Below are 23702 nucleotides of genomic sequence, written 5' to 3' on the forward strand. Positions count from 1 at the left end.
ACGGGTGGTCTTAATTCTGAATCCCCCCTACCTACCACAACGGATGATGTTTTCACTGTAATCCCTGGCAGTGATCCCATTATTATCCCTAGTCCCAAACAGATCACATCAGCTCGTGTAGACCCTGTTTCCTCTGTAGTTTCTGATAATACCCCCAGAGATTTCACGGAGACTAGGAAACAATTGGAAGCCCTCAGGTTACAAATAGAGAGAATACGAAAAAATAGAGATTTAGAAGTAGAACGAGAAAAAGCTAATACATCAGTTACTGAAGAAGACACGATTGATAAAGATGTATTGGACTTATTGGATTTGTCAATACATGATGAATACATCCCACTACCACCCGATCAGGGTCCGCTGGAGATGCCCACCTTAGTGGTATCCACGGCCACAATTGTTGATGACTCTACAAAAGGTATTGTCACTATTGACAATACTCGTGAGGGGGACAAATGCGTTCCTTTTTTACCGGGGGCCAGGAGTTTCCAACCTCAGATTTTACACTTCCTTACACCGCGAGTGGGAAAAAGAAAAAACATTACCGAGGAACCAGGGCTGGCCTTAGGGTCAAACAAAAAAGAGAGAAGAGGTCCACAATAGACCCTACTAACAAGGGCATTTTTAATTTGTCCAGTCATATCCTAACAAAAGGAGAATTGGATGTATTGGGTAAGGGACTGTCCTTTTGCCCGACAAAAAATTCAAATGATTTTGAGATATATATTGATCTACAAAAATTTATTAGAAAATTGACTCTCACTCGCCATTTTCAAGTTAATAAGTACAATCCACAGGTGATTGCCTCACCTGTGGATGAATTCTTCCACACTGACTGCAAGGTTAAATCTAACTTTTATCCCCTTCAGAGTAAGGGACACCATATAAAAACGTATTATGATTTAGTCCTTGAAGATTTCAAGAAACTTGCGCTTAATAAAGCACCTTTTAAGTCTAATTTGAATAAGGAGGAGAGGGCGGCCCTCCTAGGTCTAAAAAATAACTCATCCATAATCATTAGAAATGCAGATAAGGGGGGGTATAGTCATACAAAATAAAGAGACATATTTGTCTGAGGCACTGAGGAATCTTTCAAACCCTGCTCATTACGAAGTGGTGGAGATGGCTCAGTATAATCTTTCCCTTAAAAAGTATTATACCATGATAAAAGATGCAACACAGAGAGGGATACTGAATAAAGATGAAACAAAATTCCTGGAGGTTAAAGATCCCAAGATAGCATTTTATTACCACCTACCTAAAATACACAAATCTCTTGATAATCCTCCGGGGAGACCTATTATTTCGGGTATTGGTTCACTAACCGAGAACCTAGCGGCTTATATAGACCAGATAATGGGTACACATGTGGTCAGATTAAAAAGTTTTTTGCGTGATTCCACCCACCTTATTAATATCATTAAGGATATTGAATGGAAGGAGTCTTTTCGGTTTGTTTCAATGGATATTGCTGCATTATACACAAACATATTACATGATTTGGGCCTCGAGGTATTTCAGCAATTTCTGGAGGTTGATGATCGCCTACCAGAGGCGCAAAAAAACTTCATTTTAGAGGGCATGGAGTTTATTTTGGCGAATAATTTTTTTACCTTCCAGGATGTATTGTATCGCCAGCGACGTGGGGTGGCGATGGGTTCGAAGGTGGCACCCACGTTCGCTAATCTATTCATGGGATTATTTGAGTTGCAGTATATATACTCTTCAACATTTTTTAAACATATCATCATCTATAAAAGATATATTGATGATTTATTCATGATTTGGGATGACTCAGAAAATAGCTTAACCCCTTTTCTGGAACATATAAAGAATAATAATTGGGGTCTTACGTTTTCACCCACAGTGGACGAAAAAACTATAGATTTTTTGGACCTCACTATTAAGCATGAGGAGGGTACTATTGTGACCAAAACGTTCTTCAAAAAGGTGGATAGCAATGGATATATTGATTTCACTAGTGATCATTATTGTAAGTGGCTGTTAAATGTGCCCAGAAATCAATATCAGAGGATACGCAGGAATTGTACCCTTAATAAAGATTTTATTGAACAGGCAGGGGTCCTAAAGGACAGATTTTTAAATAAAAAATATCCACATTCTGTGATCAAAAGAGCATATAAAGAGAACTTAAAATCCCAACAGGTGGAACTAATTAAAGGTAAAAAGAACGAATCTATGATAAAAAATAGCATTAAGAATGAGTCAAATTTTTCTCTAAATTTCTTGACGACTTATAGTAGGGATAGTGTTGCCATAAAAAATGTAATTCAAGGGCACTGGAACATTCTTCTTAATGATCCTTTTTTGAAGGAGGTTCTTCCAAAGAAACCTGGGATCACTTTTAGGAGGGCTTCTAGTCTAAAAAACCAGTTAGCCCCTAGTAGATTGAGGAACTTTTCACATATACCTTTAATTGATAAACCTGTTGGAGTTTTTAGATGTGGTATGAAAAACTGCCTTTGTTGCAGATCCATACAGCATAGAAGGGAGTTTTTTGGTTTGTATCCAGGAGGCACTGAGTTCACTATTAAGAGTCATCTCACTTGTCAATCCGAATTTGTTGTTTACCTTATTGAGTGTGACTGTGATATGCGTTATGTGGGCAGGACCACGCAAGCCCTGCATAATCGAATGAATTCACATAGGCACAATGTAAAAATTGGGTTTATGTTCCATGGTCTATCCAGGCATATGACCATGGTTCATGATAAAAAATTTTGTCTTAAAGTTACTCCTATCGAGCAGATACCTCTACATACCCCTAATCGGAATGAATTACTTAATAAAAAGGAAACGTATTGGATCTATAAGTTAAACACCCTTAAACCGTCGGGGTTGAATGAGGTAACTGATCTTTTTCACTAGGGGTTCTTGCCTGTTTGATTTTATAAAAATGTATTTTTAATTTTTACATATATGTGTTTATATATATATCTATATATATATATGTTTATATCCCTTTTAAACTGTGCTACACATCATATATACATAGATATCCTTATACGTATTAATAATTATTTACTTTATTATAATTTTTTTATATATCCGTTATTGGTTAGGCTTATACATTAGGGTATTATGAAAATTGATTAACGTGCAGTTTTAATTGTTGGTTTTAAATACTGTTTGTTGCATTTTTATAGTTCATCTTCAGGTCTCACCTCATATTTTAGCATTGTATTAAATTACTATTGTTTATTGTTTGGTAATTTTTATGTAGATTGTGTAATTTTAATGATCACAAGAATTATTTATTAGATATTAATATTATATATCTTTGTAATTATCATTTTTTATTCTCTATAATTCAATGTGAGTTTTGGTTTCTGATATATATTTATTGTTTTTCTGATTTTTTCGCACATTTTTTCCTATTCAGTAATATTTCCCTGTGTATATCTATCACTGGTAAATCTTTTCATTCCTTTCCGCATGCGCAGCTGTGTTTTTCCCACGCTTTGAACTTTCTCGACCTCACAATTCTATCTTGCTTCTGACCTTTTTCCCGCATGCGTATAAGTTTTTTTCCCACGGTCTGAACTTTCACGACCTCACCTGCTCTGAGAAGTGCAGTTCTCTACTTCTTGTATTCTATGAAGGATGTATATAGCACTCATTTTTGATGTTTGGTGTCGCAGGAGCGGGTTTTTTTATATATACCGCTACCTGTTCGGTATGGTTTAATGGTCTAATCCCCTGTCACATTCTTCACACATATGAATCCGATGTCTTGCAGGTTCTATTCTGATTCATTGCTTGGTCTGTTCTCCACACACAAGTATATAATTATATATTATTTTTTCACTGTCACAAATACACGGGACTCCAATTTTCTTTCTTTTTCCTTTCTTTTATTTCATCTGGTTTTTTAATGACAATTTTAATAGATATGTTTATGACAAGGAAAAGCGGTTTTTGCATTGAAATCATGTTACTGTTTTATTCAATGAATGTATGTAATTCCCGCCGATTTTTTTCTGTTCTGGGTCAAGTGGGCGTACTAATGACGTCACACCGGAAGGTATAAAGTTTTCGGTTCATTCTTTGACTGCTGATTTTGATGTTGCTTGTGCCTGTATTGTCCTGAGGAAGGGAGCGGACGCTCCTGAAACGCGTAGACCTGAATATGGAATAAAGTCACGTTAAATCCATCTCCTGCACTAGTGGTCTTTGGCGCGGTTTTTAAACATCCATCTCTTCATCTATACTAATCATCATTGGGCTGAGTGAGTACCTCCGTGCCGTGCGGCACAGCGCTGCCCCTGCGACCCTGCACCTCATCAGGCCCCGCAACCCGCCTGTCATCCATCTCTACCCCATCACCGGGCCCCGGGACAACCAACCCCCCTACCCACAGAGGGGAGAAATAACAACAAAGCTGCTCCCTGTCACAGGCTCCCGGGATCCCCGTCCAGAGCAGCGGTGGTGTCCACACAATCACCACAACCGTGGGTGGCGTCACGGACAATATCCCCAAAACCCAAACGACCCCTTTTCACTCACGGGCGATGAGCGCTGCTCGAGTCCCCGGGATCCGGCCATCGCTCGAGCCACCGAGCAGCAGCAGCCGTAGAGCAGCGGCAGCCGGACGCGAGCAGTGGGAGAGCGCAGCGTCCCCTCCTCCGCCCGCGACACTTCCAGCTTGGGACTGGTGTGGAGGGTAAAGTGGATGAGGATGCGCAGGAGGAGGCTGAGGAGCATGATATTCCGGAGCTGTAGAGTGTGGGTGAAACCCTGACTGAGGTAGGGCCTGCAAAACTTGGTGTGTGAAGGACGTGTTCCGTCCCTCGCTCAGACTGGGTCCCAGCTTCCACAATATTAACCCAGTGTGACGTCAACGAGATGTAGCGGCCTTGCCCACATGCACTTGTCCACGTGTCTGTGGTTAGGTGGACTTTGGCTGAAACAGCGTTGTTCAGGGCACGTGTGATGTTTTGTGACACGTGGTTATGCAATGCGGGGACGGCACACCGGGAGAAATAGTGGCGGCTGGGGACCGAGTAACGTGGGACAGCTGCCACCATCAGGTCGCGGAATGCTTCTGTCTCGACCAGCCTAAAAGGCAACATTTCCAGCGCAAGCAGTCGCGAAATGTTAGCATTTAGAAGTGTGGCATGTGGGGCGTTGGCAGTGTATTTGCACCTGCGTTCAAAGGTTTGCTGAATGGATAACTGAACGTTGCGCTGGGACAAGGACGTGCTTGATGATGGTGTTTTTTCTGCATGGGCAACTGCAGGTGCAGGACCGGAGGAGGCTTGTTCGCAGGCAGCATGGACAGCGGATTGGCTCGCATGCACAACAAGCGAAGACGTAGCAGTGACATCAGCAAGCACTGCTCCTCAACTCTGTTGTACTTCCCACAAAGTCGGGTGACATGTGCCTGATCATGCTGGTGGTGGTCAGGCTGCTAGTTTTGGTACCCCTGCTGATGCTGGCACGGCAGGTGTTGCAAATGGCCTTTTTAGAATCATCTGGAGCCAACTTTTTTTTTTTTAAATCAGATACTTTTTTATTAAAACAGAATACATACAACAGAATAACAAATCGGCATCCAAATTAAATTTATCACATCTATTACCCCTTTAACTCCCCCTCCCGCCCCCCTCCCCCACCCCGGCAGCAACACTTCTCCCCGATACTACATCCCATATAGTACACACTTATAATACCCTCCAACTGTAGTATAGCAACCATCCCGTTGTGCAGGAGGAACAACTAGTAACACCAATAAAACAAAACACACACATTAGAGGTCTCAGACGGCCATCCCGGTCCCAGACCAGTTTATTGGTCCATCACTCGTCTTATTCGCATTGCAGCCAAGGAGACCAGAGCTTCTCAAACATTTTAACATTCCCCCTTCTTTCATACACTCCCCGTTCCAGCTGAAGAATACATTTCACCCTTTTAATGTACTCTCCCCTGGTCGGGGGGTCTTTTTTAATCCAGGACCTGGCGATTAGCTTTCTTGCCGCATACAGCAGCCTAGCAATGACAATTTTCATAGTATTTTCCACCCCAAGCTCCTCAACATATCCCAATATGCATATCACTGGTTCCCTGAGACCAGTCTCGGACAAGACCACATCATGTGAAAAATACCTGCGTCAGATCCCTGACACCTTGGACACTCCGAATTCCTTTTCAACCCCATTTTAAACATCAGTAAGGGAGACCTATATACCCGGTGAATCACGTATAGGTGAGACAGTCTGGCTGGTTCGCTCATGGAAAGTTTAGGGATATACTCTAAGATACTCTCCCACACCGCCTCCGTTATCGGCCCAACTTCCTCCTCCCATTTAGATTTAGCTTTAATTGGGTAGTCTAAAAGAAAGGTATGTAGTATATCTTTATACGTGCCAGAAATGATCCCTTTAGTGCTTCCTCCGCCCTTACACACATACTCCAGTACCAGGTCAGTCTGTATGGCCACACTTTGTTTAGCCGCTTGGGCTGCAATCGCATGTTTTAATTGTCTGTAGTGGAGCCAGCCGGACGCCGGTAACTGAAACTCACTCTGTAACTGCGGGAACGATTTCACAATTCCTCCGTCCAATATCTGATGCATGTATATCACACCCTTGCGTCTCCACTCCTCAATATTCCCCATTTTCTGAATCTCCGGGAGATTACTGTTATCCCAGATAGGTGTAAACTTAGTTAACCGGGTCACCCCTCTCACCCTTTTCAGCCTATCCCAGGTCTTATTTATAAGTGCCATTGTAGGAGATGTTCTACCCAGGAGCCCCACCGCACCATCCTCTAGTCCCATTACCAATGGACTTCTACCCACTATGTATTCCAGTACTTCTTTAATGCCCCCATCTTTCTCTCGATCAGACCACCCCCTGAGGTGTTGACATTGCGCCGCTATATAATACAATTCCGGATTTGGGATTGCTAGACCCCCCTCATCTTTCGGCCTTTGTAAAGTCTCTAATCGCACCCTAGGCTGCTTTTTACCCCACACCAGGTCCCTAAACAGCGAGTTTATCCCTTTAAATCTTTTCCTGGAAATACAAACAGGGGCATTGTGCAGTATGTATAGGAGTTTAGGCATCACTACCATCTTTAGCAAATTAACCCTTCCAACAACTGACAAATGTAGCTTGTTCCAGGCATCCACCTTGGCTCTCAATTTTTTAAGGAGAGGCCATAAGTTCACCTGTATGTATTTTTCTACTGGCAGAGATATCTGGATACCTAGATATTTAAATTCGTCCACATTCTTCAATTTGTTAGCCCCAGTATCCTCATTTGTCCAGGCTACTTCCCCATCCACTTTAAAGAGGCTCGATTTAGACCAATTAATGGTCAGTCCCGAAACTTCTCCAAATTTCTCTATTATCTGCATGGCATGATCCAATGAGGCTGATGGATCCCCCAGGAAAAGTAATAAATCGTCAGCATAAAGAGCTATTTTCTCCTCTAAATGCCCATACTTAAATCCATGGATCTCCTTTGTTTTCCTAATGGCCGCCGCCAGAGGCTCTATTGCAATAGCAAATAGGAGCGGCGATAGTGGGCAGCCCTGCCTCGTTCCCCGGTGCAACTCAAACGCTGAGGAGGTCACACCGTTAACTCTAACTTTAGCAGTAGGCCTATTATACAACAGCTGCACCCACTTTACAAACCGTGGGCCAAAACCCATATTCTGCAACACTTTCCACAGATACCCCCACTCAACACTATCGAACGCTTTCTGGGCATCTAGCGAAGCGATCACCCTCCGGCCAGGGTTGTCAGGCAGCAACTGTAGATTAAGGTACAATCTCCTGATATTAGCAGCTGTCGACCTATTGGCCATGAACCCTGATTGGTCCATATGGATTAGGTTAGATATAACTCCAGTCAGCCGGTTTGACAACACCTTAGCCAGAAGCTTCACGTCCGCTGTTAATAACGAGATGGGTCTATATGAGTCTGGAAGCCTCGGATTTTTATCCTCCTTAGGAATTACTACTATTATTGCTTCTCTCATAGATTCAGGCAATACACCTTCCCCCTCCGCCACCTCAAAGACTTTCAATAGTTTGGGTAATAGGATTTCTTCTAACTGTTTATAAATTTCAACTGGTAGCCCGTCTGCTCCCGGTGCCTTGTCATTGCTCATGCCATGCAGAGCGCCCTCCAGTTCATCAATAGTAATAGGTGACTCCAGTTTATCTCTATCCGCCACAGACAACACCGGAAGCTCACCTCGCTCAAGAAATGAGTCCACCTCTTCCACCCTCATCTCTCCGCTAGAAGAATATAGCGTGCGATAGAAATCTTTAAAGACCCCAAGGATCTCCTCAACCTCAGTGACCTGTGTCCCCTCCACCGTGTCCATACCATGCACAAATGAACTACTCCTTTGAGCTGCAGCTATGACCGATAATAGATGACCAACTTTTTCCCCCTCCTCATAAAAATGCAATTTTTGGAATGCCTGCTTCCTTACCGCCTTCTCCAAAAGCATCTTATTAACCTGTTCATGCGCCTGCCTAAGATTTTGCTTCGCGTCCGTAGTAGTACTCCGGATTGCTTCCAGCTCTGCCTTATCTAAGGCCTCCAGGCTATCTTTCTCATCCTGCCTCGTCTGTGTTTTACGTTTACAGATATCCCTCAACAGGAGCCCCCTGAGGTATGCCTTCATCGCATCCCATACCACCAGCGGACCAGTGCTACCCTCGTTGTGGATAAAGAAATCACCAAGATCCCGTTCTATATTCCCCATATTAATATGACGGATCACTGCTGGATGAAGCTTCCACTCTCCCCTCCTTCCCCCTGTCAGGGTCCCCCGTCGTATGGACACTAGAATTGGGCTATGATCTGAAATCACTCTTGTCAGATATTGCACGTCGCCTATCATTGCATCCATCAGATCACTAGCTAGAGCCATGTCAATACGGGACAGAGTGTTATGCGAAGCCGAATAACAAGAGAAGCAGGATACCCTCCCATTCCTCACTCGCCAGGCATCCACCATTCCAAGGTCCCCAATAAGAGTGCCAAACGAAGTCATACAACTATCCTGGATACCTGGAGGTCTACTACTCCTATCCCAGTACAGGTCTATCACATTATTGAAGTCCCCCACCAGTAAAAAAAGGGATTACTGGATTACTCCCCCCTTCTCAGAGAACTCCCTTATCTCCCTTAGTTTGGTGCACTTATATGGAGGTGGTATATATATATATATATATATATATATATTTATATATATATATATATATATACATATATATATACATACACACACACACACACACACACACATTATATATATATATATATTGCAGCTATACACATGAGTCTGTCAAATATTTTACACTTGACGGCCACACACTGTCCCTCTTTATCCACATACACTTCTATCTCTTCATATTACAGAGTTATGGATCAGCAGTGATACACCCCTTGCATAGTTGGAAAAGGTGGAATGATAGGCCTTCTGCACCCATCTCCTATTTAAAACATGTGTTGTCTCCTTTGTGAGATGCGTTTCTAGTAGACATATTACTGACGGGTTCTGGTCTTGAACATATTTAATTATTGCCGCTCTCCTAGACCTATCTGATAACCCTCTAATATTCCAACTCAACACCTTAATTCTATCCCCCATTATCCCACCCAGTAAAACCATCAAACCTTGTAGTATCTCCCCATGCTGCCTCTACCCTACCCCTTTCCCCCCTCCCCCCCTGCTCCCCACCACTTCCTGTTTTCGAGTACTCCCGTGAAGCATCAAGTTTTCCAAACCTGGTCCATAATCCCTACTAAATTCCCCCCTACCTCCCTCGCCTTCCCCTCTTAGACGCATTTTAAAACTCGTCCCTTTTCCAACAATTCTCCACTCCCCCCCTTTCTATGTATAATCATATTCCACTCAACCAATATAACAGTAAAATGGCGAACAGTAATTAAACTGGAATCTCAAATTGTAAATACCACCACCGCGCCTAATTAGGCAGTCCCCATGTCCTGCGAAGCTCACATCAAACCCTTCGCATTCCCCCTGCATACTACCTCAATCCCAAAGGGAAGGAGAAAAAAAAAGAAAAAACAAGAAGGGTCCCCTGTAAGCTCCTAAGGATGTTGTAGAGCCTCAGCCGGCCTTCTCCAACACACTGCAGATTCAGACAGCTCATTCCTTCAAACGGATCCGCTTTTCGTTTGCGTCCAACCACTGCATGGCTTCCGCCGGAGTTGTAAAAAAGTGCACCCGCTCCAACGCCATCACTCTTAGCTTTGCCGGGAACATCATTGAGTATTGCACCCCCATCTCTCGCAGGCGCCTCTTTACTCCTGTAAAAGTCATACGTAGCTTTTGAACAGAAATGGAGTAGTCCGGGTATATGGAAATTCTCTGGCCGTCAATCATAAGATCCTCCATGTCTCTTGCCTTTCGCAGTATAGTGTCCCTGTCCCTGTAGTTGAGGAGCTTGGCTAGCATAGTGCGAGGGCCCCTGCCTGCTGGTTGTGGCTGCATCGGGACTCTGTGTGCACGTTCCACGGCATAGAGCTTGGATAAGACATTAGCACCCATTTTCCCCCTGAGCCAGTCTTCTACATATTCAGTGGGGTTTCTTCCTTCCGCTTTCTCAGGGATGCCGACAATTCGGATGTTATTTCTTCTAGAGCGATTCTCTAAATCATCATTTTTTGCCATGATTTCAGCTATCTGCTGTGCAAATGTTTTTTCAGACTTTTGTAGTTTTGTAATATGATCCTCTGTTATCCCCACTCTCTCCTCTACAGCCGCTGTTCTCAGATCGGCTTTCTTGAGGTCTTTCTTAATGTCAGCAACCTCTGCCTGTAATCCCTTAACTTGCTTTGTCAGGGTAGTCAGAGCTTCTTTACAAAAAGACACCACTGCAAAAACGTCCTTTAAAGTGGGGTTTTCTGGAGCCTCCTGTGCACTATGTGCTTTCTCCACTTCTCCTGTCTTATCTTGCTGCTGTTCACCATCCCCCATATCATCAGAGCTGGCATTATCTTCTCCCTCCTCTATCTCACCTCTGTTATCTGTATGCTGATGTGATTTCTCTGAAGTCCAGGCAAATTTCTCCAGCCTTGCAGCGATCTGCATCCTCTCCTGACAGGCTGCATTAACTTTCTCAGCTTCCTGCCTTATCATGGCACCATCTTGAGAGCTGGGGACTTTCCCGCCTCCATTATCTTTTTGCCTGCCACGGACCATGGCACTCTACATCCACCAGACTCACCCCAGATAAGTCCTCACCACCTTATCTTCCTGACAGCCGGCTGAGGCAGTGATAACAGCGGTATTCAGGGATTTATCAAGGGAGTTTGCAGGAGAGCTCCACAAACACACTCTTCACATTGCAGTCCAGGCCACGCCCCCTAGCAAAAGGGTCTCTGATCTGGAGCCAACTTAAAAAACTGCCAGACTCGGGAAGACCTAACATTTGTACAGGCACCTTGTGTCGTGTTGTTCCGGGGAACAGTTGCCTGACGTCTGCCTGGGGCCACCACCCTGCTTCTTACTGCCTGTTGGGATGCTACGCCTCCCTCCCCCTGTGCACTGCTGTCCTCGCTCTGCATATCCTCCTGCCAGGTTGGGTCAGTTACTGGATCATCCACCACGTCGTCTTCCTCTTCCGCACCCTGCTCCTCCTGACTTCCTGACAATTGTGTCTCACCATCGTCCACCCCTTGTTGAGACATGTTGCCAACTTCGTGAGAACGTGGCTGCTCAAATATTTGGGCATCTGTACATACAATCTCGTCATGGCCCACTTCAACAGGAGCTGGCGAGAGGCCAGAATGTGTGAATGGAAACGTGAACAGCTCTTCCGAGTGTCCAAGTGTGGGATCAGTAATGTCCGTGGACGTGTACTCGGCCTGGTGGTAGGAAGGAGGATCAGGTTCTGAAATGTGCGGTGCAGTATCATGGCTACTGACACTTGACCGTGTGGAAGACAGAGTGTTTGTGGTGGTGCCAATCTGACTGGAAGCATTATCCGCTATCCAACTAACAACCTGTTGACACTGGTCTTGGTTCAAGAGCGGTGTACTGCTGCGGTCCCCAAGAATTTGGGACAGGACGTGCGAGCGAGTAGATGTGGCCCTTTGTTGTGGCGAAATTAGAGCTTGCACACGACCTCGGTCTCTGCCTGCACCACCATCACGTCCACTTCCTTGTTCGTTGACAACGCCCTTGCGCATTTTGCAATGCTGTGCTGATGTGTATTCACTAGACTTGTGCGTTATATCCAAGTTTTTGCAAAACGCACACAAGTGCACCTGAACGCTGCCACCAACAGGCACACACGTGCGGTTTTTAAATGCAAGCACGGACGCACTAAGAACCTAACAGGTCTCTATCCAGGGACAACGTGGAGCCTCCCAATTTTTGGCTGCCCTGCTTAAGGGCTATACTACAATAGACCCACTTCCTTACAATGGGCACTTCAGGTTTACAGACCATCATGCACGTCTCTATCCAGGGACAACGTGGAGCCTCCCAATTTTTGGCTGCCCTGCTTAAGGGCTATACTACAATAGACCCACTTCCTTACAATGGGAACTTCAGGTTTACAGGCCCTCATGCACGTCTCTATCCAGGGACAACGTGGAGCCTCCCAATTTTTGGCTGCCCTGCCTAAGGGCTATACTACAATAGACCCACTTCCTTACAATGGGAACTTCAGGTTTACAGGTCCTCATGCACGTCTCTATCCAGGGACAACGTGGAGCCTCCCAATTTTTGGCTGCCCTGCCTAAGGGCTATACTACAATAGACCCACTTCCTTACAATGGGCACTTCAGGTTTACAGGCCATCATGCACGTCTCTATCCAGCGACAACGTGGAGCCTCCCAATTTTTGGCTGCCCTGCCAAAGGGCTATACTACAATAGACCCACTTCCTTACAATGGGAACTTTAGGTTTACAGGCCCTCATGCACGTCTCTATCCAGGGACAACGTGAAGCCTCCCAATTTTTGGCTGCCCTGCCTAAGGGCTATACTACAATAGACCCACTTCCTTACAATGGGCACTTCAGGTTTACAGGCCCTCATGCACGTCTCTATCCAGGGACAACGTGGAGCCTCCCAATTTTTGGCTGCCCTGCCTAAGGGCTATACTACAATAGACCCACTTCCTTACAATGGGCACTTTAGGTTTACAGGCCCTCATGCACGTCTCTATCCAGGGACAACGTGGAGCCTCCCAATTTTTGGCTGCCCTGCCAAAGGGCTATACTACAATAGACCCACTTCCTTACAATGGGCACTTCAGGTTTACAGGCCCTCATGCACGTCTGTATGCAGGGGCATTGGTGAACCTCACAATTTTGGACTGCCCTGGCAAAGGAAAATACTACAAAGACTCACTTCCTCAAAATGGGCACATTAGACTCAGAGGCCTTTATGTACGTCTCTTCTCAGGGACATCGGAGTGCCACACAATGTTTTACGTAAAATCTTTCATGAATTAATCTCAAAAAGTAACATACATTAGCTCTATCTCACTATTGGGTATGTGCCCTTAACATTTCCGCCATGAAAATTCATTTTGGTGTCATTTTTGAAGGTTTTCTGGTGAGTCCGTAAAAATGGCGTAAAACGCGGACAAAATTGTTCACAGCTGTGACTTTTGAGTGATAAATGCTTCAAGGGGTCTTCCCCATGCTGTTGCCATGTCATTTGAGCACTCTTCTGAGACTTTTGTGCCATTTTTAGGGTTTCTACATGCTGCCGGGGGTCATTTCACAAAAATACTCGGGTCTCCCATAGGATAACATTGGGCTCGGTGCTCGGGCCGAGTACACGAGTATCTTGGGATGCTCGGCCCGAGCCTCGAGCACCCGAGCTTTTTAGTACTCGCTCATCACTAAACAGGATGTGTCTGACCATGTCATATGCCCCACTAAGTAAAGAGGCAGCATTTACAGAATCTCTTAAAGCAAAGACACCAAGATCTCAGTGGTTGATTATAGTGGTCAACCTGACCTCAGGTCAGTATGGTCTAGGGTGAAGACCTTGGATTATGTTGACTCAAATCACCTCATCTATAGACTGAACTTAATTATAATATGTAACCTCCTGATTGATAATAATTGGTTGTTGAAGTATCGTGTTTTCGCCCAATTGATTGTATGTTGATTTCCCTATGTCCCTCCTACATGTACATCCTACTGTAATTTTACTATAATAATGGACAGCAGCATAATGGAGTCAGTTCTGCCTTTGTAGTGTACAGAACTCATTGTAGCTACAATAAAGCTTTCTTTACTCCATAGAAGAAAGTGGTTGCGTAATCCTTGAGAGACTGAGAAGTTATTCCTCATCAGAGGAGACCCAGGAGGACCAAAAGTCAAAATCCTTTTAGAAAAGTGTCTTGTAGACAGATGAGATCAAGATGGAGCTTTTTGGCATGGCACATCAATCTACTGTTTACCGACAACGTAATGAGTCCATAAAAAAAAGAACACCCTACCTACAGTAAAATACGGTGGAGGATGAGAGATGTTTTTGCGTTGTTTTGCTAGCTGCCTTGACTCTGTGTAAGGCATCATATATCTAAAGATCTCAAAAGCAATGTAATGCCCAGTATCAGAAAACTGGGTTTGCTTCCTAGGTCATGGGTCTTCCAGCAGGACAATGACCCCTAATATACTTGAAGAAGCACCCACAAATGGATGTAAACAAAGAGCTGGAGAGCTCTGAAATGGCCTCAATCAGTCTGGATGTAAGTCCTATTGAACATGTGTGGAAAGATTTTAAAATTGTTGTTGGGAGAAGATGATTTCAAAACTGAGACATCTGGAAGAGTTTACAGAAGAAGAGAGGTCCAAAATGCCAGTTGAGAGGTATTAGAAGCTTGTTGATGGTTATTGGAAGTGATTGATTGCAGTTATTTATTCCAAAGGGTGTGCAACCAAATATTAAATAGAGGGTTATCAGCAATTTTTGGAATTTTGTGTGAAATTATCTCCAATTTGACTTTCTCTTAGTTTTTTTCTTTGTTTTTGGAACACACAAAAAGGAAATAAACAAGTGTTTCACGAAATGTGTAATTGCAATGATTTTCTGGGGGAATGCTTAATTTTTTTCACTTTTGGTCATGATTTGTATATATGTTATTATACAGGAAATAATGTTTCTTAACATTTTTTACTGTAAGATTCATTGTACAGTAAAGGACATGTAAGAGGACATCTTACACACCCTGGAAAAAATAAGAGCGGGGATTGCATTATGATTACAGATGAGCGAACCTGTTCAACAAAGGTTCACCAATTTCAAATTCGGTACAAGGCTTAAACTGTTCGATTCGGGCTTTTGCGATTTTGCTGGTGCACATGGCCACCGTGCCTGAGGACTGGCAGATATACCAGCAAAACCTCAAAAGCCTGTATGAGTGGAGGTGGAACCGCATCACCCATAATCACATGCTCCTATTATCACATGCTCCAGCAGCTATCAACACACTGAATGCAGCAAAATGTGGTATTAATAGGGAATAAAATATATGTATCCGTGCCATGGGAATTTTGGTTTTAGATTGCAGCAGCAAAAGCCAAACCTATCCCTCTTCCAGCAGCTACTGTATCCCTACCATGAATGCAGCTAACAGTGGTATTATTGGGGAATAGAATAGATTTAGCCCTGACAAGGGTCTTTTTCTTTTAGGTTGCAGCAGCAAGGATTGCAAGGTGTTATTCACTGCCTATTTGCCTCTAATCCAAACCCATCCCTCTTCCAGCAGCTATCCCTACACTGAATGTAACAAACAGAATTATTATTCGGGAATAGAATAGATGTAACCCTGACGAGGGACTTTTGGTCTTAGATTGCAGCAGCAAGGACTGCAAGGCTTTATTCCCTGCCTATATGCCGCTAATCCACACTTATCCCTCTTCCAGCAGCTATCCCTACACTGAATGCAACAATCAGAAATATCAATAGGGACTAGAATAGATGTAACCCTGACAAGGTAATTTGGTTTTTGGATTGGTCAGCAAGTATTTCATGCCTCTAATCTAATCCTATCCCTTCTCCAGCAGCTATACCTACACTGAATGTGGCAAACAGAATTATTATTAGGGAATAGAATAGATGTAGTCATGACAAGTGACTTTTGGTCTTAGATTGCAGCAGCAAGGACTGCAAGGCTTTATTCCCTGCCTTTATGCCGCTAATCCACACTTATCCCTCTTCCAGCAGCTATCCCTACACTGAATGCAACAATCAGAAATATCAATAGGGACTAAAATAGATGTAATCCTGACAAGGTAATTTTGTTTTTGGATTGCTCAGCAAGTATTTCATGCCTCTAATCCAAACCTATCCTTTCTCCAGCAGCTATACCTACACTGTTTCTGGTGTACAGTGTGTTGAGCGTCATATCACCAGGTCTTATATAGACCCAATGATGTGTTGCAGCCGGCCAATCACAGTAATACCAGCAGCCAACTTGGCTATACCATTACAGTGATTGGCAGACAATCCCTACATTTAGTGGCTGGAAAACAGCTGTGAAACGTGGGATGGGGACTCGAGCAAGACGGTCAAGCACCCGCGATGCTCGATTTAGTGTTGAGCAGTGGCAAGCACACTTGCCCATCACCAGTAATGACGCTTCCTTGGGTGGAAGATTAGGCACAATCTATCTTTTTACGGTGACTGTTAATTATACAAGTAGAATAATAATGGGTATTTCTATTGTGTATATATACGGTATCTCTGTTTTGTTATTTCCTATGGTAAATCTGTTTTATTGCCACTTTCTAATCTGTTTCTTTATGGTCTGCGCTGTTGCATCCATTTACCTGTTTACACATTTACATAGGTCTTTCTACATGCATTACCAGACAGTTTCTGAGGCAGCTCGGCTGCCTTTTAAATGAACCGCAAAGCCTGGATAGGATGTATGGGAGCGGCAAGTCTCAAGTGCCTATTAAAAACCCTCTAAGCACTAGCGGTGCTGGAATCTGCTTTTCCTAGAACCACATCACCAAGGCTAACCACCTCCGTGATACATATCTCCCATCCAGGACCTGTCTGGCTGCTACATTACAATAATAATATGGCCACCTTTCTTTCCAGTAACAACCATAAGCTCCATCTATGGTGTCTGTCAGGTTATTCCTTTGATGATTCGTCTGTTGGACCAGCCACAGCTCCCAGACATTGCTCAAAAAAGTTACTCAACTTAAAGTCCTCCTTAGGTATAGTGCACACTTCATTAGACAACTAAGGAAGCACACCAGTCCAGGATCAATCCTGAATATGCACACAAAAATTGTTTTACAAAAATAAGACACCTTTTATTAGCATTTAATGTCAAGTACAAAATATATTAAAATAGAAGAACCACCTAGGGGGACACGACTGGATCAAATTACTATAAAGCAAAACCCAAACATTAGCATACCATGATATGATCTCATTCATTGTAATGCATATGAGACAGAACTAGCTATATATATTAAATATGTACCATAGCGAAAAACTATCAAAACATCACCATTAACATGCTGTAATATAACCCAGCTGTGATCCACACAAAGGGTACCAGATGTAGTTACACATTGGGTATACATAGCACTAATAGCGATTGATAATGACATGTATTGCAAGAATAGCATTTAGCGGTGGCAAAACAATTGCAGAAATAATTCCAGGCTAAAATAACTACCTGATTATGGCAATTCCCAATGTAAAATCTGGCCGCGTGTCCCACCACCCCTGACGTACGTTTCGCCGCTCACTTTTAAAAAAGTGTGCATTACAGTGAATGAGATATCACGGTATGCTAATGTTTGGGTTTTGCTTTACAGCAATTTGATTTACCTTTATTAAATAACAGGGTGTGTGATAGATCTATACTAGATCTGATTGCCATCACGGTAGTGCACATGTGATCGATATGGTTGCTATTTCTATATGGATGAGATTGTATTATAGCAAGAAAACTATTTTGGAACTATTTTGTCTGTACTAACAGAGAGGCATATTAGTCTTAATTACTTACCATATTGTAACATGGTAGACGTTGGGCATTTAAAGAGTAATTTGTGGCAGACAATTGAATATCTATGAGAGGCATTCCTACTCTGTGTAATTTCACAATTTGTAGGTTTAAATTATCTGGATCCAGTCGTGTCCCCCTAGGTGGCTCTACTGTTTTAATATGTTTTGTACTTGAACTTAAATGCTAATAAAAGGTGATTTATTTTTCTAATACAATTTTTGTGTGCGTATTCACTTCCTTGTGCAGTTGGGATTGATCCTGGACTGGACTGCTCACAAAAGTGACTGATCTCCAGTGTTATAAGGAGCACAAGTTCTCGGTTGGGTTTTGGTCCAGTGAAGAAGGTGCTGGGGTTACTATACTGTATCTCCATCTTATGGCCGGGGCCACATAGGGGACTACTGCGATCCTCGCATGACACACGGCTCACACTGGAAGCACAGCGGGAGCCGAGTGTCACTGCGACTGAGGTCCGATCTTGCCATTGGAACACAGCTGCAGGGGGCGAGCCGGCTCTGAGGAGGGGAGGGCCGGCGCTGAGAAGGGGAAGGCCGGCGCTGAGGAGGGGAGGGAGGGATTTATCTCCCTCTGTCCTTGGTTGCTGGCAATTGCCATTCTTGCCCTGCACTCACAGTACACCGGTACACAGTACACAGTGCACTGCGACTTTTCTCTCGCCCCACAGACTTGAATGGGTGTGAGAGAAACAAGGATCGCATTTCCCCCGCAGCATGCTGCGACTATTTTCTCGGTCCGATTAAGGCTGAAATAAAAAACGCTCATAGGTGCAAAGGGACACACAGGGTAATATTGGTCCGAGTGGAATGCGATGTTTTATCACATTCCACTCGCTCTCATTTTCATGCTGTGTGTCTTAGGCCTAAAGGTCTTTATTGGCACTGAGCAGTGGAGTCTTTGATGCTGTGATGGAGCCTTGTCTCCTGCAGAACAATCAAGGACAGATGCAGAATTTTTTAAGCACCGCTGCTGGAAGACCGTGTCTTCTAACAACAGAAGGAGGTGTGGGAGAAAATTTTAAGCCCATCTTCAACCTGAAAAGGTCCAACTATCTCCTCTGTAATAATCCCACCCTAAAGCAGGACTCCATCTTCTCATTGTTGGGTTCTGAGGGGAATCAAAGGTCTATGTTCGATACTGATCAAACCACAGACCCATTCATCTGCTCTGTCTAGAGTCACTCATCTCATCTGTCCATAAAATCTGTGAACGATCTGCATCACTCCTTGACCAGAAACACATGAGCAACTCAGGTCACTCGCTATCTCCAAATCACCTGCATTACCATGTTGGATTTCCCAACCTTTTGGAGTTTAGCAGCAGGAACCCAGTTGTCTCACACAACCCCACCAGGTGAGCAGAACCATCTCTTATCACTACCTTAATGTGGATAACACCCTATTGTGCTTTCCTTGTTCCCTTAGCCTATTGCTTGTTTTTTTCCTTACATTTTTTACTCCCTGGTAACTATATACAAGAAACCTTTCTTTGGTTCTGTGGTCGCACCAATATCTGATCAGTGTCCTGTCAACAAGGAACACTCTGTTACTTCTCAAAATCAGGGAAATCTTTGTTGGTCTATTGTTCCTGAGGAGAACAGGCTTCAACTAATTCTGTACACCCCGATAAAGGATGGGGTCTGCTTCATCCAATCAGCATTTAGAGTCATACAGATTGTAGGTGGGAAATCTTCAGAAAGTGATGACCTGGTCACAATACTCATTGTAGATGAAAATCACAAAGCCAATAGAGAAGTCAATGGAGAATTTGTCTTGTATCATCTGTAGTTTCTGCTGAAATTAGTATGAAGCAGCTGTGCTAATCGCTTTGTTCTCCCGGAGATGAACCTTTCTCATAGAGAACATGGGGGCTCTTGGCCAAATTATTACTCCTGTGTACGGGAGGGCCGGCCAAGAAGGCGGTCAGCCAAACAATCCACCGGAGATTCCTTTGGTCATCCAACATTTATTTTACTTAGGGGTCTGCAGAAACCATAAAAAGGAGCAGTCGATTTGCATTGACTATTCTAGTCAAATTCTAGCGAAGTGCTCATTAGTAGCTTCTTTTTTATTTGTTTGAAGGATGATGTTATATAATAATGTGTTTTTCTAGATATGGAAAAATGCTTGAAGTGTCCTGATGATCAGTGGTCTAATGAGATAAGAGACACCTGCATCCCAAGAACCCTTGAGTTCCTGTCCTACGATGACCCCCTGGGATTATGTCTCATTGTCATTGCTCTACTCTTCTGCCTCTTGACCACTCTTATATTATGGATGTTCATCAAGTACAAACACACAGCGATTGTCAGAGCCAATAATCGTAACCTCAGCTTCATCCTCCTCCTCTCACTCATCTTATCATTTCTCTGCCCTCTGCTCTTTGTTGGAAAGCCCATGAAGATGTCCTGTCTCCTCCGGCAAGTTGCTTTCGGGAACATTTTTACAATTGCTGTCTCTTCAGTTTTGGCCAAAACCGTTACCGTTGTCTTGGCCTTTAGAGCCACCAAACCTGACACGTCACTGAAGAAATATATCGGGAGACATCTTGCTACATCACTCTTGTTATTGTCTTGTTTTGGTGAATTCTTGATTTGTGTGTTTTGGTTGGCCTTGGCTCCACCATTTCCAGTATATAACACTGAGATGGAGGCAGGAAAGATAATCCTACAATGTAATGAGGGATCTGCCGTTGCTTTCTACATGGCCATTGGCTACATTGGATTTCTGGCTGTGTTGAGCTTTTTAGTAGCCTTCATGGCCCGGAAACTTCCAGACACCTTCAATGAGGCTCAGTACATCACCTTCAGCATGCTGGTCTTCTGCAGTGTGTGGATCTCCTTCATCCCGGCCTATCTCAGCACCAAGGGGAAATATATGGTGGCTGTGGAGGTTTTCGCCATCACAGCTTCCAGTGCTGGACTTCTGGGCTGTATCTTCATTCCCAAATGTTACATTATTCTACTGAGACCAGAACTGAACACAAAGGCCAATTTAGTTGTCAGAAATGTTAAAAAGCTTAAAAATTAGTCCAATGTGCAATAAGATTAGTATGAGGGGTAGGTCACAAATGCATGAGGAGCATTAGGATGGTCATAGAGAAAGAATATCTGTAATTCTTCCAGTTAAACAGTAACTGATTGTATTATTTTCTCTAAATGATATAATAAAGATATGTTTTTCTGTGTGAAGGTTTTCTGGGTATTTTTTTCTTAATTAAAGGGAATCGGTCAGAAAAATTTGACCCCCCCAAATTTCACCTTATATGTGCATTTTGACATTTCAAAGTCAAGTGATATGTCAATGCATGCAGCAGCACTGTATATGATTTGTGATGAAAGTGATAAGTGCAAACCTGACATTAATGCCTCAAAATATAAAAAGAGTGCACGTTAAATATCCACAGTCATGAAAGCAGGTATCAGTATATAGCTACAGAGCTTGTGCAATCAATAAATTCATTTATAGACCTGCAAGGTGCGAATAATGATTAGAAATGAGCAAACCTGTTCAAAAAAGTTTGCGCTATATTTTGGCTGTGTATCAAAATATGAGGGACCCAAGCAGCTTTTTTCTTTATTTAAATAAATAATTTTAAAAAACAACAATTTTGAAAATCAGCCAATATAAAGCCATCAGCTGGAGGCTGGTATTCTCAGGCTGGAGAGGCCCATGGTTATTGGGTCCCCGCAGCCTAAGAATAGCAGTCTGCAGCCACCCAGAATTGTCACATTAATTAGATATAACAATTCCAGAAGAATTTTCTCCTCATATCGACTGCCTTGGTACAGTGGCAGTGTAATACAAGGGGTTAATGACAGCTGTGATTTGTCAAAACAATCACAGCTGTCACTAAGCCTTGGATTAGTAATGGGTGCGGATCTCTGAGACCCCCCATTACTAATCCTTTAAGTAAAAAGAAATTAATACAAAACACACAGAAAAATCTTTTATTTAAAAAAAAAAACAAAAACTCTTTCACCAATTTATTAACCCCAAAACATCCAGGTTTAATGCAATCCATGCCACAATGTCCTAAGATGCTCCCGGCTTTGCTACTTAGTTAAGTCACAGCACACGGGCACATTAGAGAACATGGCCACCTGCTGCGGGTTCAGGCAGACATTGATTGAGCCGCAGGTGTGAGCAGTGAAGAAACTGAGTTTACCTGCGGACAAAGCTGGAGCTTCCCACGGTACTTATACTATGACTGCAGGTAAACTCACCTCAGGTTAACTATTTGAACTCCATGACCTAATCTCAGGTGAACTCATTGAGTTCAAGGAGACCTGCATCTTCTGGCAGAAAATCATTGGGTTTTTTTGCGAGAAGATAAAGACTTGGTGCTGAAATTAATCACCAAATACCTGTACCAAATCTCCATCTCCTGGTAAAAAACTGCATCACGTTTTGATGCATTTTTTTTGCCAGAAGATGCAGATTTGGTGCAGTAATTTGGTGTATAAATTTCAGCCAAATCTGCATCTCCTGCAAAAAAACAGTTTAGGAGCTGGTTTCTGTGTGGAGATGCAGATTTAATGCTGGAATTTATACACCAAATTACTACACCAAATCTGCATCTCCTGATAAAAAAAACTCATCAAAACAACATTGCGTTTTGATGCATTTTCCTGCCAGAAGATGTAGATTTGGTGCAGGAATTTAGTATCTAAATTTCAGCACCAAATCTGCATGTCCTGGCAAAAAAATTCAGTTTAGGTGATGCTTTCTGCCAGGAGATGCAGATTTGGTGCAGAAATGTCTGCTCCAGATTTCTGCACCAAATGTACGTTACATGGCAGAATACCACACAGAAATGATGTCAAAACCGTGGTTTTTGTGTGGTTTTTTGCTAGGAGATGCAAATTTGGTACTGAAATGTATACACCAAATTCCTGCATCAAATCTGCATATCCTGGCAAAAAAAATCATTTTCTACCAGAAAATACAGGAATTAAGTTCAATGAATTCAGCAGAGGTAAGTTTAAATGCAGTCACAGGTGGGGTACTGTGGCAGTCTCCAGCTATTATGCTGCCCCCGTTGAAGCAGCCGAGCTGCTCGGATCCGGGTTCGCTGTGGCTCGAGGGTCTCCGGACCCAGAGTCGTGCGGCAACTCAAATGAAGGGGCAGTATGTACAGGGGAATTTAGATATAGTTCGTGACGCCACCCGTGGTGTGCGGTAACGGAGAGTACCACCGCTGCCGTTGGGAGTACCCGGGGTGATGGAGTGGGGCAGCTAGATGTCATCACCCTCAATGGGAAGGGGAAGGCCCCAGGACTCTGGATGGTGGGGCGCAGGGCTGCTGGAATCATGGAATGACCATGTACTCACTCAGGCCAGTTAGCGTGGTGCTGGATGATCTTTTGTAAAGTAATTACACACACATGCTGCAGGTGAACCAAAGGTCCCAGTGCACCACTGCTGCTTAGGAAGGAGAGCACATCCAGGTATCCGCTCCCAATAGTATTGCTGTGCTGTGTCCCAATTTAGTCCAGCCTCTCGAGAGCTCCGACTACTCGGCCCCGCACACTCTGAGGGCCACTACTTCACTTTTCCTGGGGGCTCCAACTCCTGGTTCCCTTTCCCTTTGGAGAGTTTCTACTTCCCTTACTTTTCCTTTGCTCCCCTGGAGCCGACTGACTTGTCACCTCCCACCAGTCTGC

General features: G+C 43.6%; 1 protein-coding gene across 1 annotated transcript in view; it reads left to right on the plus strand.

Moving 5' to 3' along the window:
• LOC142297460 (vomeronasal type-2 receptor 26-like) overlaps positions 1-21066 on the plus strand; it is an 84291-nt gene extending 63225 nt beyond the window's left edge. The window contains exon 5 of the mRNA XM_075341686.1: positions 20150-21066. Coding sequence (XP_075197801.1) covers positions 20150-21066 — 917 coding nt within the window. The remainder of the gene's footprint in view (positions 1-20149) is intronic.
• The last annotated feature ends 2636 nt before the right edge of the window (positions 21067-23702 follow it).

Source organism: Anomaloglossus baeobatrachus, chromosome 3, assembly GCF_048569485.1.
Source record: "Anomaloglossus baeobatrachus isolate aAnoBae1 chromosome 3, aAnoBae1.hap1, whole genome shotgun sequence".
NCBI lineage: Eukaryota > Metazoa > Chordata > Amphibia > Anura > Aromobatidae > Anomaloglossus > Anomaloglossus baeobatrachus.